General features: G+C 39.5%; 1 protein-coding gene across 1 annotated transcript; it reads right to left on the reverse strand.

Moving 5' to 3' along the window:
• Window positions 1-2,795: 2,795 nt before the first annotated feature.
• On the reverse strand, window positions 2,796-9,661 carry LOC120849699 (evasin P1095-like). The gene is made up of 3 exons (XM_040221915.1): window positions 9,609-9,661; window positions 5,539-5,626; window positions 2,796-2,969 (listed from the first exon to the last, which is right to left on the reverse strand). The coding sequence occupies exons 1-3, from the start codon at window positions 9,659-9,661 to the stop codon at window positions 2,796-2,798; spliced, it is 315 nt and encodes a 104-aa protein (XP_040077849.1).
• Between the last annotated feature and the right edge of the window lie 7,297 nt (window positions 9,662-16,958).

Here is a 16,958-nt window from a genome sequence, read left to right on the forward strand (position 1 = left end):
TCTAAATTTGAAAAAGCTTTTTTGCAAGACACGGCGTTCAGGTGGTTGTAGCATCCCGTAATGAAATGCAGTTTGTATTCGGAGAGTTTAAAGCGTTTGCTCATGATTATGGCTTCCGTGGCGTTATATCAAGCCCAAGATGCGCTCAAGCAAACGGAGAAGTAGAGAAGACGGTCAAAACGGTAAAATTTCTAATTGCAAAGGCAGATGACCTCTAGATTGCATTACTAGCTTACTGGGACACCCAAGAGCCCCTTGGGAAAAGCACAGCTGAAATACTGATGTACAGGTACCTACGAACTAGCCTTCCGCTGCACCCTCAAAGCCTGTTTCCCCGAGCGGTTAGGCTGAACAAGGTCCGAAACCAGGATCACGCGTTCCAGGAAACGCAGTGGAAACTCTTCGATCGCCGCTGCGCAGTGCAAATTCAACCCTTGAGGCCAGGAGCCTCAGTTCGGGTGGGAAACTGCGAGCAGGAGGCCATCGTACTTTGGCTAGCCAATAGACCAAGGTCTTACCTGGTTGGCACGCTCTCAGGAGCGATCGTTGAGAGTAATCGCAGATGTTTGATTTTCTGGAGTCCTGAGAAACCCTGTCCAAATAGTTTCGAGGTCAGCTACGGTTTTCCGAGGAAGGTAGGAAACCGCTGTGCAGAATTATGGCCCACTATAGCACAACCTCCGTTGCCTGCTAGGTCTCCGACTTGTGTGTCTCATGACGGTCCTTGGCCGGCTACGTCCTCAGATAATGTGTTCCGGTAAGAAACACGTTCTCCGAAAACCGGAACGCTACGAAGCTGGCAGCTAATTTTTTTAGTAGTTGCTCATCTGCCTAAAGAGGTTTGCTTGAACAAGTTTGCTTCTGCACCTGAAGCTTGTTCTGCAAAATATATGTTTATTTGCCTAATACCCCAGTTTCAAGATTTTGTTTCTTGCGTCTCTGAGTTGTGCGACAATGTAGTCACGATTGGCGACAGCGCATTTGGCTCATCCCAATCTTTCTAGAAAGCAAGCTACGTGATTCGGTACGTGCTATCTATATATTCCGACTACAAGAGAATAACGAGCTCTTTACCGCTGGCCGCCGCAATCAGAATATGTTTGGGACATTTTTGCGGCTTTCCCTCGGCGGGTTGCAAGTGATAACACGAAAAATATTTAGATTGGTGTCCATGCAGGAGCTGTGATGTCAAAATTCTAAAATTAAGACATCTTATGGCAGCTGACTGATTACTGTGGTAGTGCCCCAGCTGAAAATGGCAAAAATATAGTCATAGAAAAAGGGACAAGCTAAACAATCCTGTCGAAAATATTAAAATAGGCAACACACCTATTTACTACCCGTCAGCCGTTAATGATGCCGAAACGAAGATGTTTTTGAAGCTGTTACAGTTATGTGACATTCCAAGATTAGTATTTCTTTTGCTCCCAAGTTGGTGTGCCGCAGGGTGTTTTTTCAGGTAAATTTGAAATCAAGATACCGTATTTGAGTTATTTCCAGCTGGTTTTGTCGTTGGTACCAAATTATCTATTTTTGTTTTATCCAATGCTCAGAAAATTTGTTGAATATGTTGGTAAAGTCAACGTGAGTAAAGTCAGGATCTGCTGGTAAGCATAAATGGTTCAAGACATCCCAGATGGCGGACGTCAGAATTTGTGGAACCGAGAGCCGAAAAAGAACCAGGAAGTGAGAATTAAACTCAGCTGAGTCGGCTTTTTGCCTTTCAATGTTGTGAAACGGAAAGGATTGTGTTGAGTGTGGACCAGTGTTTGATGTAATGGAGACCGCCCTCCTGCGTCTAATGGACAGACGCGGATCCTTCTTAAAACAAGGAGGCGGATATAAATGTTGCAGCTGAGATGAAGGCAGGTTTGCATGTCGCAACGTTTTGCTCCTCTGTGTCATGTTTTCAACGTGGGAAATCTCACAAGTTTTCTCGAATGTTATTTGTAACTTCTATTATGTGCATAGACTACTCTAACTGCCAAAGCAGCATAGGGTGGCATAAGCGGATCTTCCGCGGTAAAACGCGACAGAAACATTGGTGCAAGCACATGAACGTACACTGAACAGGTAAATTTTATCGTTTGAAAATTTTAGGTGTAGGTATTTTTGTAAAATACATTGACCAAATTTTAGCCAAACACAATGTTATGCACGTTCGCAGAAGACGGAGTTAGCTAAACTATTAACTTGTGACGCCATTTTTTTTTGTCAATAGAGCGCGACGAGCAGAAGACAATTTTTGTCTGTTCGCAGCGCCAATCGGTAGATGGCGCCGGTAGTTAATTGCGTTGTTGAGTCAGTGGTCAGCGAACGTGCCCAACGTCGACATTACCAAATTATTTGCTCGCTTTTTTCTTTTTATAGATGGTTTGTGCTTTGACATTTCACGCGTTTAAACTGATCTGCTCAGTGCATGAAAGTTTTAACTTTTCATGTGCAGCCGCCAATTTTTCAGCTCGTTTTACTTCGGAAGTTCAAAAAAGACATTTAATTCCGCGTCTTTTTTTTTTTTTTTGCAAAAACTTTTAGCAATTATATTCATATAGAAAATAAGAAAAGTCCACTTCACCCATCTAAAATTAATGTATATATTTGAAATTTTCACGACAATAAATGAAAAAATGCTGTCTACATTATGCAATCTTTATTTAATTTATTTGTCTCATCTTAAACGCAATATAACAACGGAATAAAAACTTAAATATATTTTATTTTTTGTTAATTCACCGGGAGATTATATAAAATGTTCTCCGGCGCCCTAGGGAATCCTTGTCTCTTCATGTTCTGGCTTAGTTGCTTGGCGGCCGGGGCGTAGCTTTGATGAGTTCTGTGTCGTTGAAATCCAGATCTTGATAGTTTCCCAAAATTGATATACTGATACAAATACCGTGAGAATTATTGCCTTCATAAACGCATTTGCAATCTTCGCTGCATCTGGTGGATTCTTCGTTTGGAAGTGTGCACTAAAATAAAAGAAAAAAGATAGGCGAGGGCAATTAAACATACTTTTTTATCTAGCATATATGTAGAAATATAAGGAGTTTGAAATTGATATTGCGTTGAGATTTTTGTTTTGCCAAACATGTTTTTCGCACCGCTTATTCGACACTTTCAGTAACTACCGATTAAAGTCAGGAGAGCTACGTCCATATATTGTTTCGATCTCCGCAGTCACGCTTAGAAAGGAATGATATATATATATATATATATATATATATATATATATATATTTAAATTAGGTTAACGGCAAATTGTACCATTTCTGTTTAAGCCAGGTTATCACAAGAGTCCTACTAAACAAAAAGCTATTGTATTAACCTGAAGAACTAAGTTAATCTTTTTTTAAGAATTTAGCCTGTAATATTTATCCTCAAATGAAACTGGTCTAGGTCATTGGGATGCGATATTAGTAGGCGGGATGTTGAGATATTTAATTTGAAATAATTTATAATTATATTTTTCGTTGCTTACATATATTACAATTACAGAAGTGTTACTAAACATTGAGACACCTTGTTCTGAACCATTATCCGGATGATTATCTTGTCAAAAATATTAGTTGCCGTTCAAAGTTCCTTAATAAACCTATACAAACCATTTGTAACTTTATTGTTAGAGATTAAGTTAAAAGTCTTCGCAAATGATATCCTTAGCTCGAACCCTATGACCGACGCCATTAATAAGAAATACTAGCCTCAATTTATGTGGTACGATTTTCTTCGTGAGTTAACATTTGATTGTGCGAACATTATCCACTTGTTTGCGGCAACAAAGAGGTAGGGCTTTGTGCTATTGAATAATTAAAACAAAATTCCAAGCAAAGTGTTGTCAAAAATTTAGTAATACTTATTGGCTGAAAAACAATGTTTAAGATTACTCTAACAAAAAAAAAACACAACAAATCTCAAGAAATTTTAAATCTGTGTTAGACTAGCGCCCCTTAAGCCATTTGATAGAGATGTGTTGTCTTGTATCATAGCTAGAGTCGAGCAATAAACAAATAAAGCCTCCTCTGGATTCCGCCTCTTAACAACAATTTCATATTCCTGTACTTCAGTTACACGATGCTATTTACACTGAGCATAATACTGTGACATCCACGTCGTGCGTTTCGATATTAGACCAGACTATCCAAACGCAAGAAAGTAGTATGAAGCGCTTTTTACAATATTTTTTACGAATATGTGAATTTAATGCACATTTAATGATAACTAATAAAGCCATAGACTTCGTTAATGCATTTAGACAGATGCATTTAGAAATTGTATTTATTAATTGTATGAATTATGAATATGGGTAGAAAGCAAACTTGGGCTCCACTGAAAAAACCCTATTACAGTAGTAAACTGCGAGAAACACCAATTTCGCTGGCAACCATCTTTCCTTTTACCCGAAGCACGTAGCACTGGGTATCGATTTGAAATATTTCTGATAATCAAAAAAAATGTAGAGGTTTACAAAAAAATATGACATCAAAAAAGAGTCTCAAGGCCCATTTAAAATGTTTTTATTAAGATATTCATGCTTATTCAGCGTGGTTGCATTCAATTCACAATACATTATTTAAAGTGCAAAATATAATGCCTTCATTAACAAAATATTTTGATCATACCCATAGAACCAACTAATTTATAGTTTTTTAGTCGTTAGTTATTGTTGTAAATAGACGCCAATCTCACGTAATTAAGGCGGTCATTGTGAGACTGCGCAGAGTTATCATGATATTGCGCTCAAGCACAATATTTACACGTGGTGATAACTTAATTGGAGTTTTCTCTTATCAGTTTCATGCCACTATGATCGCTTTTCCGGTACTGTGTTAGCGCATGGTAAAATATACAGATATCCTAGCCAAATACTTTATGGTATGCGATTTGGGCTATGCTTATAAATATTTCTTTTATTCCGGTATAATTGTCTATTAACACGAAAATAGCAATTCGTCTAGTAAATGTACTAGAAAGAGGTATCGAAAGGAATCGGACGCCTTCTTTAGGACATATATATATTTCTAAGCTTTGGTTCGTTTGTTGAATGCAGGATATTAGCAACTTGTTGTTTTTCGGCGCTGCTAGATATAAAATAAGAGTGTTGCTTTACGAGACCAGTTTCTGCATGAGCCTGGGCAATAGCCCAGGTTCATGCTGAAACTGGCAATTTGCAATTTGAATTTTATTCAAATTGGTGTGGGCAGCAATTAGAAATTCTTTGCTTTGTGAGAGCGACCTCATTGAACAATTTTTGGAAAGTTTATAGTGGTATTAAAAGGAAAGTGATGGTTACGAAACTCAGTTAGTGTGAATATTTTTACGTGAAATCAACTGCATCTCTTTATATGAGGCATTTCATTAGACCTAGTAATGCGTACAAATAGTGCAAGTACTTCAGTTGACAAGAAAGGGGCACTGCATCTCAGCCGCGTAGCCGCTTAAGATTCAGTGCCAAGAACCATTACATATATAGGTGATGTTCACTTCATAAAAATAGTTGAAGTAATATATACTTTATATAAGACTTATGAAAATAACTTACATTCTTGCCACAATATTGCACATAAATGCCATCTTCCTGAAATTCTTTTTCTGCTTGCACCTCTGATCCGGCAACAAGTAAATGGATGCTGAAAGAGAGGTAAGTCTTGCATAAATAATTCGTAAACATCTATTAACTCAGTGCATTCTATACAAACGCTGCCCCCCACTGTAAAACCTTATATTTTACTATAATTTTATCTGGGAAACCAGTTCGAGAGAATTTAAAGTATTAAGAACATTGAATAAAATTTGGGTAGTTTATATATTGACCACGCACTTTCGGAATGTCAATGCTTGATTTAAAACGATTAACTACATTTTGTAGTGGTTTTAATTTTATCATTAACTACAACCTATACGGCATTCAGTACGGAATATTTTTTGGCTAATTTCACAATTTTTTTGTAAAACGACACATTTGACGTTTGCTCTTTCAGTGCCTAATGTTAGTCCAGCTTTGAGCTGTGGCGACACTAGTTTTCGCAGTAGGTAAGAAATTTAACAAGTGCAGTACAGCTGCTGCCTATGGATTTTAACGTGCATCAGAGTCTAGTAATACACGAACGCACGCCGGTCCAATCCTCATTCAGATCAAAACTAGCAGAGGCCGGGATTGAACCCGGGATCCCGAGGTGTCGCAGTGCGAGCTTTCGCTCAGCATCCTCTGAACTGCCTCGCACTAACGCCCTCGACCACCGATATACTTTCGTACCCAGCGAATATTACACATCTTCACTGAATGCTCCCCATCTCAGCAACCTTGTTGCCTAATTACGCACACGTAAGGCCGCATGATAATAAAAAGGCAATATGAATCAATGTGAAAAATACATTTATCCACAAGGACATCAAGCAAACCGCCAAGTAATGCAGGGTAAAACTATCAAACAATATACAATACAATAAGCTGTGCAAACCTTTATACTGTAAATTTGATGTGTAACATAAATATATTAATCTCTGCCTCAACTGCCGCTGAATTTCATAAAATCTACGGGCACTGCAATGAAAAAAATATTTGAGGCAACACGCCAGAAAAATAAAGAAAATATCAGGTGTGAGCTCAAGATGCCACCTATGAACCGAACAACTGACAGTGGTGCATAATTCTGCCACGTGTATTCCAATTTAGACCCAAGCTCCCAGGTGAAAACCGAACAACCAGAAATGAAGCTTAATTTTCGAATTTACTGGGGAATTGAGGTAAAAAGAAGCATCATGAAGCCGAGCAACCAGGCAGTGAAGACTTACAACTTCATTGGTTTTCCGATTTAGGTTCAAAATACTTACACTAAATCCAAAGGATGTCAAGTTTGGTTATACAATTTTCCTTCGGCTCTCGGAGCCCTAAATTGCGTGAGAAAAACCAAAAGCTTTTCCCAGAACTGTGCTACTTGAGTTTATTCAGGCTCTTAGGGTATAATCTCACGTGTGCTTGGCAATAAACTGTTCGTTTTAAGTTATTGGAACTACTTGGAAGGTTTAACCTACCTGAACGGAAGATACCGGCATGTATTTTGTATTACTTGATTTATATATGCTTTAGTTTTAACGACTTTGTGTTAGCTCTACATTGTAAATTTTGCTGCTCATCTGCGTGTACAAGGAGGTTGACTGTTGCGTTTTTATATCTCACAGCACAATTCTGGCATTAAAAACAACCATGAAATCTGATATTCCGTATTCATTCATCGTCGAGAACCCTGGATATCAAGGCCATCGTGATTTGAGTTATCAGTTCTTGCTGTAGGCTTCTCAATAAATCCTTGGGAATCAAACTTGGTGTAATATCGTAAACATATCGTAGCTTTGGAGAATTACAGAATATTATGGGTTTCAGATCAGAAAGCTAAGAGGCGTATGTTGATGTGATGTTGTTTTTTTTTACGATATCCTTACTCTAATTCCGCTTTTATTGTCAAAAAGATTTGGGCATGTGAATTATTCACACTGGAAACATGGCAACCCGAGTGAAGAAACAATTTACTAGGGTGCCACAATGGTTATTATCAATCAAGTTCAATATTAAAGTACCATACGGCAGACATGATATACTTTATTACTGGTGTTTTTTTCTTCCACTCATTCTAAAGCTGAATTTTAATTTCTCAAGAGGCACGAACTGTCAGTAGTACATTTCCGCGCCAGAACACGCGCGGAAAAAAGAGCTAAATCGAGCAAACCGATTAAGGTTATAACTTATAACTGCCCATGTATGATTGGTAAGCGACCAACACGTTGTCTATTCCATGCACGCGTGGTTTGAAACAGCAAACTTAGCATGTTTTTTTGTTTTTTTTAAAGTGGTTTATACATTTTTTTTCGTTTCACATGTGAGACTAGAATATGTAATGAACTCCGGGGTTTTTAACTCTTAATTTAGTGCATAATGTATTATATTCAACCGTCAGGTTATTTCTTATAGAGCACAGCCGACGGTGTTGTAAATAATCATATAAAACATTTGCTCTAAAATTTACTGCTTTGGCACGGCGGGAATATCAATATTATCCACCAAAAAAAAAAAAAAAGTCAAGAAAGAATTTGCTTGGATACATTATGTGATCAAATATGGGATCTTGTTTATCACACAAATTGGAAAGATGACTACAAAAATACCTTCCGTTGTCGCATGCATGTTCTCAAAAAATTGAAGCGCTAACTGGTAATGAAATGTTTGATCATTGAATACAGACTCCCGGCTCCTACTCGAAAGTTGCTAAGCATCATCGTAAAAAAAAATTAATTCGTAAATTTTAGAAACACTTGGACCGCGTGGGAAGTGCGCGGTGTGCTTAAGTTACAACTCGTACAGCAGGTGCAAGGCTAAAGGTTCAAAAAGGCGCCAGCGAGGTTTTTTTTTCTTTTACCATCCGCATTTTACGACCACCAGCCTTGTGCATGCTGCACAAATGGTAAATTAGGCGCAGTACAGTGCTTTCCACGTGCTCAAAGTTAAAAGAATTACTAATTTAGTGGCTATTGATGACTTTGTGCAATTCTTTAATTTAAATAATAAGTCTGTATTCAATAATAAAAAAAATAGATTCACACATTCTTGGTAATTATCTAAGTTATCGTGGCGATTAGTCCCCCATGATAAGCCCCGGCGGCCGTATCACTTCCCATTCACACACCAAAGACGTCGAGTTCTCAAGGAGTTTTTAACACGAATCTGAAAACCATAAAAAATTCTGTAGTCTGTGTAGACTGGCCATTCTATATCTGCCTTGAAAAAATATAATTTTGTTTTAAAGAAAGCTTCGATTGCCGTTACTGAATCTGATCTTTGTATTGCAAAAAAGAATAACATGCCGATTCTTTGTAATGTCGTGTTAATTCAAATGATGGCAAAATATTATCTCAAAGTGTAATATAATGTTTTTTTAGAGATGTCCTGGTACTATAACCGCCCTGATATTATTTTTCCACTACGCACAATACGCGATTAAGCTGGTGCATGAAAATGAATATGATGTGTTCTCCAATAAAGGTGAAGCTAAGCGGACGCAAATCTCTGCAGTATTAGAATTCGAGCTTGTGCCATTATAATGCTAATGGCGTACTGGAATAACTACAATATTTACTATCAGTAAAAAATATTGACATCCTCGGAATGTTGGTTTGCGACGAAAATCCACGTGTTTGTTCACTGTTGCATATGCATTTAGAAGCTTCCGTGAGATTCCAAAATTGAACAGGCTCTATTTTCATTCTCAGTTTACTCCGCTTGCTCAGTGGCTTATTTTGTCACTTCGGGAAAAGGAAATTATGATCTGCCGTTTAAATCACTTCAGCTAGTGCTTTGTGTCATAAAGATCCAAATGCAATTGACATGCCAAGCAATTCACACAGTAGAAAATTCCAGTGTATGTTCAACTCCCAAAATACGTGAAGCTGAATACTGAAAATAATAAACAAAATCGCAAATTACATAATGAATTTTGGGTTTAAAATTAAATTCTAGCTATGCAACTTTGTGGATAGATCATCATACAAGTTTAATAATATTTGTAATTCTAAATCTGAAATTTTAGAAAAGATAAGAACGTCTGCTTGGCAACATACCCAAGGACCATAAAGGCGGCAATCTGAAGAAATATTATAGTTTTGAGTTCCATTTCAAGTACTTCGTCGGAGTTGTGATAGGGCGTACTTTACCCTCAGAGCTTATATACCGGTTAGAATAAAATGCAGGTGTTATTTTCTAAAATAACTAAGACTGACGTCACTCGCATAGCGTAAGTTCGCCAACAGAAAGAGGCGTAAATAATACACTTTTTTTTTTCAATGCGCACCTGTTGTTAGTTGTGAGGTATCGTAGGCGTGACTGTATGAAAAAATATTTTATATTCGACTGCCACTCGCACAATATATTAATTTACAGGGTTCTTTGACCTACGTGGGACAAAAACTTTCGTGTATACAAATTAAAAAGCACATTGAAGTTTGATAGTCTGTTCCAAATTAAATAGAGTGCTTTGTGTAATTGTTTTGCTTAAAAAGCACGGTGAGCAAACAATATTTGTCTCTTAATTGAGCTTACGAAAAAAGATAATAATAAAAACCAACTCTAAAGAGGGTTCTCGCAAGTCATGAAATGTTCTGAAAATAACTGAATAAGATATACTGACTATATACGTGCAGGAACAAGCGCAAATCTCATTTTGCTGGGAATCGAATTTCTTTCTCTACAAAAAGAGTTTCGAGTGTGTTAACGAATTGTGACACATTACTGAGATTCAAATATTTTGTGTTACATGAAAAAATACACATTTTTTATAGTAATGACAATGAAATGATGTAGAAAACATACATGCGCCGATCGCTTTTTTTAGATATGAGTAATATGGAGGTAAAGAAGCATTATAGGTTTCCTGGATACTTAACACATATTATATTTACTGAAGATACATCACCAGCTTTGTGGTACTTCGAAAAGTTATTTTAATAACTGACATATAACGCTGGGATAACATATAGTTTCATAGTATACTTAATAATCTAGGAATATTATAGATATGTTGCTGTTGAATTAGTACAAAGGTAAATGTTTCTTCAACTCAAAATGTGTGATGAAACTTGTGCGAACTCACTTCTTGAACCATCAAGACTACTGCCTCATATGTAAAACGCTGTGGTATAATAGAGTTCAGAAATAAACTACTATCTTCTAGTTAAATACAATCGATTTTAATCTGCTTACATTTCACTAGAAAAAAAAATCAACTCAATACACCTCACACCACAAAACGGAAACAAATGTTTTATTAAGAACCATCAATCATAAAAGTGTACACCGGACCATCGATGACGCAAGCGCTTTGTTTTAGGATGGACCTCAACGGCCTCATGCAATGTGCTAAATTGTGTCACAAAATAATTATACATCTATTCATGCGCTTACCACCAGACCCATGCTTTGTTTTTTAGTTCAAAAAGGCTGTATCTGTTGAATATCCTTATGTTATATCTAGGCGCACAGTCATGGCACTGTTTTAAAAAGTCTTTAAATTGCATTACCATAATTTGAGTAATCTTACGTTTTACATACTTTGGTATATTGTAAGATAGTTGAATTTTCAAATAAAATTTTAAACATTGAATAATTGTGATATAAATATAATTTAATAAACTTTTACTGACCTCGTTTTATATGAAAGCAACGAAGATGCCTGGATACATTCATTCATTCATTTATTTATGACGGTCCACAAACAACATGACGCTTTTTAGTGGTGCGCTTTCCAGATTACTATGTAACAGCAGAAAAATATGAATAGGGAGACAAAATCCTAAACAGCATAATATAACAGAATTTCTAAATCTGCTTGCGTGATCAAAAATATCAAGGCTACTATTTGCAGCAATCTGTTCACAATGGTTACACGTTAATTGTAGCCCTTTCACAGATTCTGCCTTATGCAAATCAAAAGGATAAAACATTTAATGCGATTTGCAAGAATTCCGAGAAACGCGTAAGTACATGCAACTAAGTAATACAGATGTATCGATTATTCCAATCGCGACCTTGCGCCAAAACTGCATGTCTCATTCATCTGTTATGCAATGTATCCAGTTTCATCAATCTGCATATTTTATCATAATCGCAGTAATAATCGCTATAAAAATATAGATCATAAAAACTACATCAATGAATTTCCTTTTAACACCCTGGAATAATCGATACAGATGTATCGATTATTCCAATCGCGACCTTGCGCCAAAACTGCATGTCTCATTCATCTGTTATGCAATGTATCCAGTTTCATCAATCTGCATATTTTATCATTGTTATGTATCCCGGGCGAAGCTCAAGCCACGACACCGAGGAGCGTCCAGATGTGCTTTTAATGGCGCCTGGAATTGCAATGCCCGAGCACCCGTCCCGTGCCCAGGTCCGTGCTCTTGAAAAGCACGGGATAAGCGCGTGTGCCCGGTGACGCCATCTGTTGGCCGCCAGCTGATACATGACACTTCCCCCTCACTTGGCTGAGAAACCGAATCTTTCTGGCGGCCGTCGCACGCGAGTGCTGGTGCGTATGATCGGCTGGGTGGAACATGAAGGTCCTGTAGGTTGTGTAGGAGTAGTAGCCGGCCCTTGAGGGGTGATTGACACCTCGCAAGGCTCCATGGCCAAGTCCCACACAGGTGAAGGTGTAGTAGTCGTTCTGCGCGGTGGCATGGAACTTCTAGGTCGTATATGTTCCATATGTCGCCGTGTCTGCCCCTGATCGGTGTCGATCATCCACGACCGAGGGCCCAGGCGTCTAGTGATGGTACCCGCCATCCATGTGCGTCCACTTGGAAACTTGCGAATCCACACTGCTTGTCCCACCAAAAATGCTTCCGGGACTGTCGAACTCGTGGGTTCATAGTTGGGTCCGTGGAGGAGTCTCTCGAGCGGAGACGGCAACTCGCGGCCAAGTAGCATCCACGCGGGAGTTTTTCCCGTCGCTGTGTGTACGGTAGTGTGCTGCTTGTATAAAAAGCGTGCCAACGTACAGTCCAACGTTCCTTTTCCGCCCTTCGCCAACGCCTTCTTTAACTGCTGGACCATTCGTTCAGCTTGGCCGTTAGTTCCAGGGTGATAAGGGGCGCTAGTGACCGCTGCGATGCCGTTGGAGGAGTAAAAGCTCTTAATTTCTTCCGATACAAAGGCGGTCCCGTTGTCGGACATTACTTTCCGTGGTATGCCAAAGGTTGCAAACACGCTGCGCAGTTCTGAAATAACCGTAGACGACGCCATATTCCGAACTGCGCGAACTTCTAGCCATTTGGAATACGCGTCAACAATTATAAGGTAGACTTGTCCCTCGATCGGCCCGGCAAAATCTAGATGGATGGTGTCCCATGGTGCCGTAGGTCTTTCCCAGGTTAGGTTTTCGGCCTTTGATACTGCTCTCTGGTTCACTTGGCACGTGTCACATTGAGCTACACAGAGTTCAATCTCTTTGTCGATCCCAGGCCACCACAAGTAGCTCCGAGCGTATGCTTTCATGGCAACGATGCCCCGGTGCCCCGCATGTAGAAGTGCTATGGCCTCAGATCTCATTGATGCGGGAATTACCACGCGCGATCCCCAGATGAGACAACCACGATGAATTGACAATTCTGCTGCTTTGAGCTTGGATGCGACGAAGCGATCACCGTCCAGCTTTCTCACTTCGCCATGTTTGACCGCTTGGAACACCTTAGCCAGTATGGGATCCTTTGCTGTGTTGTCCGCCAGTTCTGTTGCAGTCATGGGAGGTTTCGTGAGCGCTTCCAACATCAAGACATCGCCTGGAGGATGTTGCTCGTCGTCAGTTTCCGGCAATGGCAGTCTGCTTAAAGCATCGGCGTTTTGATTCCGTTTTCCTGCCCTGTAGATCATATTATAATCGTAAGCGGTCAGCTTAACACACCAGCGTGTCATCCGTGGCGAAAGCACAGTTGGTACTGGAGATTTTCGGCCCATGATCCCCAACAGCGGTTGATGGTCTGTTGTAATCGTCACGTGACGTTCCGCGACGTAGCGATGAAAACGGTCCATGGCGAAAACAATTGCCAGCCCCTCACGATCCAACTGTGAGTAATTCTTTTCGGTTTTGCCGAGCGTTCTCGAGGTGAAAACGATTGGAGCTTCGTTGCCATCGGCATCGAGTTGAGCTAATACCGCTCCCACGCCGTAGGGTGATGCGTCACATGACACAATCAGGCTTTTGTTCTCGTCGTAATGAGCGAGAACAGTTCGCTGTGCGATGGCATGCTTTAACTGTCGAAAAGCTTGCCGATGCTTTTCTTGCCATGTCCAAGGGACGTCCTTCTCCAGCAGGGCATAGAGGTCCTTTGCTATTGTTGCCCGGTTTTCCAAAAACCGGTCGTAAAAGGCTAAAAGTCCCAGAAACGATTGTAGCGTTGTTCGGCATGTTGGCTCGGGCATTTCCTTGATGGCTTTCAGTTTTTCATCTGTCGGGTGTATTCCAGCAGCATCAATGGTGTGGCCGAGTTATTCTACTCGTTCAACTGCAAAACGACACTTACATCTCTTGAGTCGAAGTCCAGCCTGAGCGAGTCGCGTCAGTACTGTGTCCAGTCGAGTCAGGTGTTCGGCTGCGGTCGCACCGCTGATGATCACGTCATCGAGGTATACCCCGATCCCCGGAATTCCAGCAAGTACTGTTTCCATAAATCGCTGGAAAATCGCTGGTGCCGCGGCGATCCCAAACGGCATCCTCTTGACTCTGTATAGGCCTTTTATAGTGTTAATGGTTAACAGATCAGCTGTATCTCTTGTCAACCGTAGCTGCTGATACGCTTGCGTGAGGTCTAGAGTAGAAAATACCAATCCTCCTTGCAAATTGGTTAGGATTTCTGAAATTGTTGGCATAGGATACACGGTTGTTTTCGCTTCCTTGTTTACTGTACTTCGATAGTCACCGCATAGTCGAATGGTCCCGTCTTTCTTCCGGACCACCACCACAGGTGTAGTTCACTCGGAATGCTGTGTTGGTTCTAAAATACCTTGACTCTCGAGACTTTTCAACACCGAGGAGCGTCCAGATGTGCTTTTAATGGCGCCTGGAATTGCAATGCCCGAGCACCCGTCCCGTGCCCAGGTCCGTGCTCTTGAAAAGCACGGGATAAGCGCGTGTGCCCGGTGACGCCATCTCTCGGCCGCCAGCGGATACATGACACTCATAATCGCAGTAATAATCGCTATAAAAATATAGATCATAAAAACTACATGAATGAATTTCCTTTTAACACCCTGGAATAATCGATACAGATTTATCGATTATTCCAATCGCGACCTTGCGCCAAAACTGCATGTCTCATTCATCTGTTATGTAATGTATCCAGTTTCATCAATCTGCATATTTTATCATAATCGCAGTAATAATCGCTATAAAAATATAGATCATAAAAACTACATGAATGAATTTCCTTTTAACACCCTGGAATAATCGATACAGATGTATCGATTATTCCAATCGCGACCTTGCGCCAAAACTGCATGTCTCATTCATCTGTTATGCAATGTATCCAGTTTCATCAATCTGCATATTTTATCATAATCGCAGTAATAATCGCTATAAAAATATAGATCATAAAAACTACATGAATGAATTTCCTTTTATCACCCTGGAATAATCGATACAGATGTATCGATTATTCCAATCGCGACCTTGCGCCAAAACTGCATGTCTCATTCATCTGTTATGCAATGTATCCAGTTTCATCAATCTGCATATTTTATCATAATCGCAGTAATAATCGCTATAAAATATAGATCATAAAAACTACATGAATGAATTTCCTTTTAACACCCTGGAATAATCGATACAGATGTATGGATTATTCCAATCGCGACCTTGCGCCAAAACTGCATGTCTCATTCATCTGTTATGCAATGTATCCAGTTTCATCAATCTGCATATTTTATCATAATCGCAGTAATAATCGCTATAAAAATATAGATCATAAAAACTACATGAATGAATTTCCTTTTAACACCCTGGACGATGCATGAATTTTTAACTGCAATAAAATTCCACACCACCAAGGCGTATTCAAAATGACTACGCACGACGAGTGAGCAAAACAAACATAAAAAACAGTGAATAACAAAAATCGCGTGTTTCACGTGTAATCTGTAACAGGCTTGAGCTGAGCTAGTTGGTTCATAGTTCACTTACGGCCAGCTGAACTAGAAAAAACATACACATAAAGAAAAGACCATTCACGCCGCTGGACTAACAACTGATTTTCTTTTTCCTCCTCTTCTACTGCAAGCCACACTTGAGGGAACAATTCTCTTTTCCTCTTTTTTGCTTTCTAATCCACCTTAAAATTTCTTTTTCTAATTCTCCTTAAAATGCTAACCCCGAAGGAATCTTTTTTCTTTCTCGTGAAGCACGAGAGAAGGTGCACTGACGCAGTCATCCCCTTTTTCCTCAATGGCAAGTGCCTCTAGGATTTCACGTCCCAGTTTTGTTTTGTTCCTTGCGACGATGTTTACGTCATAGAACAGTGCCGAACATTGACACGCACGACAATGGGTTGGCAAGTGTCCTCCTGCTGACAAGGTTTTCACTGTAATGGTCCTAAGACTTTAAAAGATGTATTCGTTAAAGCAATGACAAGTGATTGAAATGAAATACAGGGTCTATATAGACTCCCAGATCTCAAATCAAGGAAACACGAGCATTGGCGAAGTCGTCGAACGTAAAATAAAATATCACAGTATCACGCTTTCTAGAAAATGGCAAAATTTTTGTCTCCCTTTCATTCAAAACAAGGTCATTCAGAGAACACCACGCCGAAATTGAATTTACATCACGCTAAAGACGCTCAGAGTCCTTTCCCGTAATAGCCACGCTAAAAAACTTAATGTAGTCAGCAAATAAGAGTAATTGTGCCTGTTTAATGGCCGGAGAAATATCATTTAAGAAAATTAAAACCAAAATGGACCAACATTGCTGTCTTGTGGAATATCAGAAGTAGATAAAAAATAATCAGAAGAGCAGCTCGACACTCGCACAAAATTTACCCGAACGATAAATAACTTTCTAAAAGCCGATAGCACTTAAAACAAGTACCGAAGTCGCAGAGCTTTTTCAAAAGTATCTGACGATATACTTTATCGAATGGTTTAGTTGTATCAATCTACACGACATTTGCTTGGTTTTGGCTATGTACAAATGGCACGACATGATTTAAGAAGGAGCACAGATTGATCTCCAAAGATCGGCCCTTCATGAAAGCTTTGCCTTCTGCAATAATCTTCTGACAAAAATATCTGCAAAGGCGAGTATACAAAGCAATTTCGAAAACTTTAGATGAACTACAAATTTAGAGAAAGGACGATCAGTATTAAGCGTCGAACGGCCGCCCGGATTTATGCAACAGAACTACAAGATATAGTTTCCAACC

The sequence above is a fragment of the Ixodes scapularis genome, unplaced genomic scaffold, assembly GCF_016920785.2.
Source record: "Ixodes scapularis isolate PalLabHiFi unplaced genomic scaffold, ASM1692078v2 PGA_scaffold3__209_contigs__length_174095766, whole genome shotgun sequence".
In the NCBI taxonomy this organism is placed as follows: Eukaryota; Metazoa; Arthropoda; class Arachnida; order Ixodida; family Ixodidae; genus Ixodes; species Ixodes scapularis.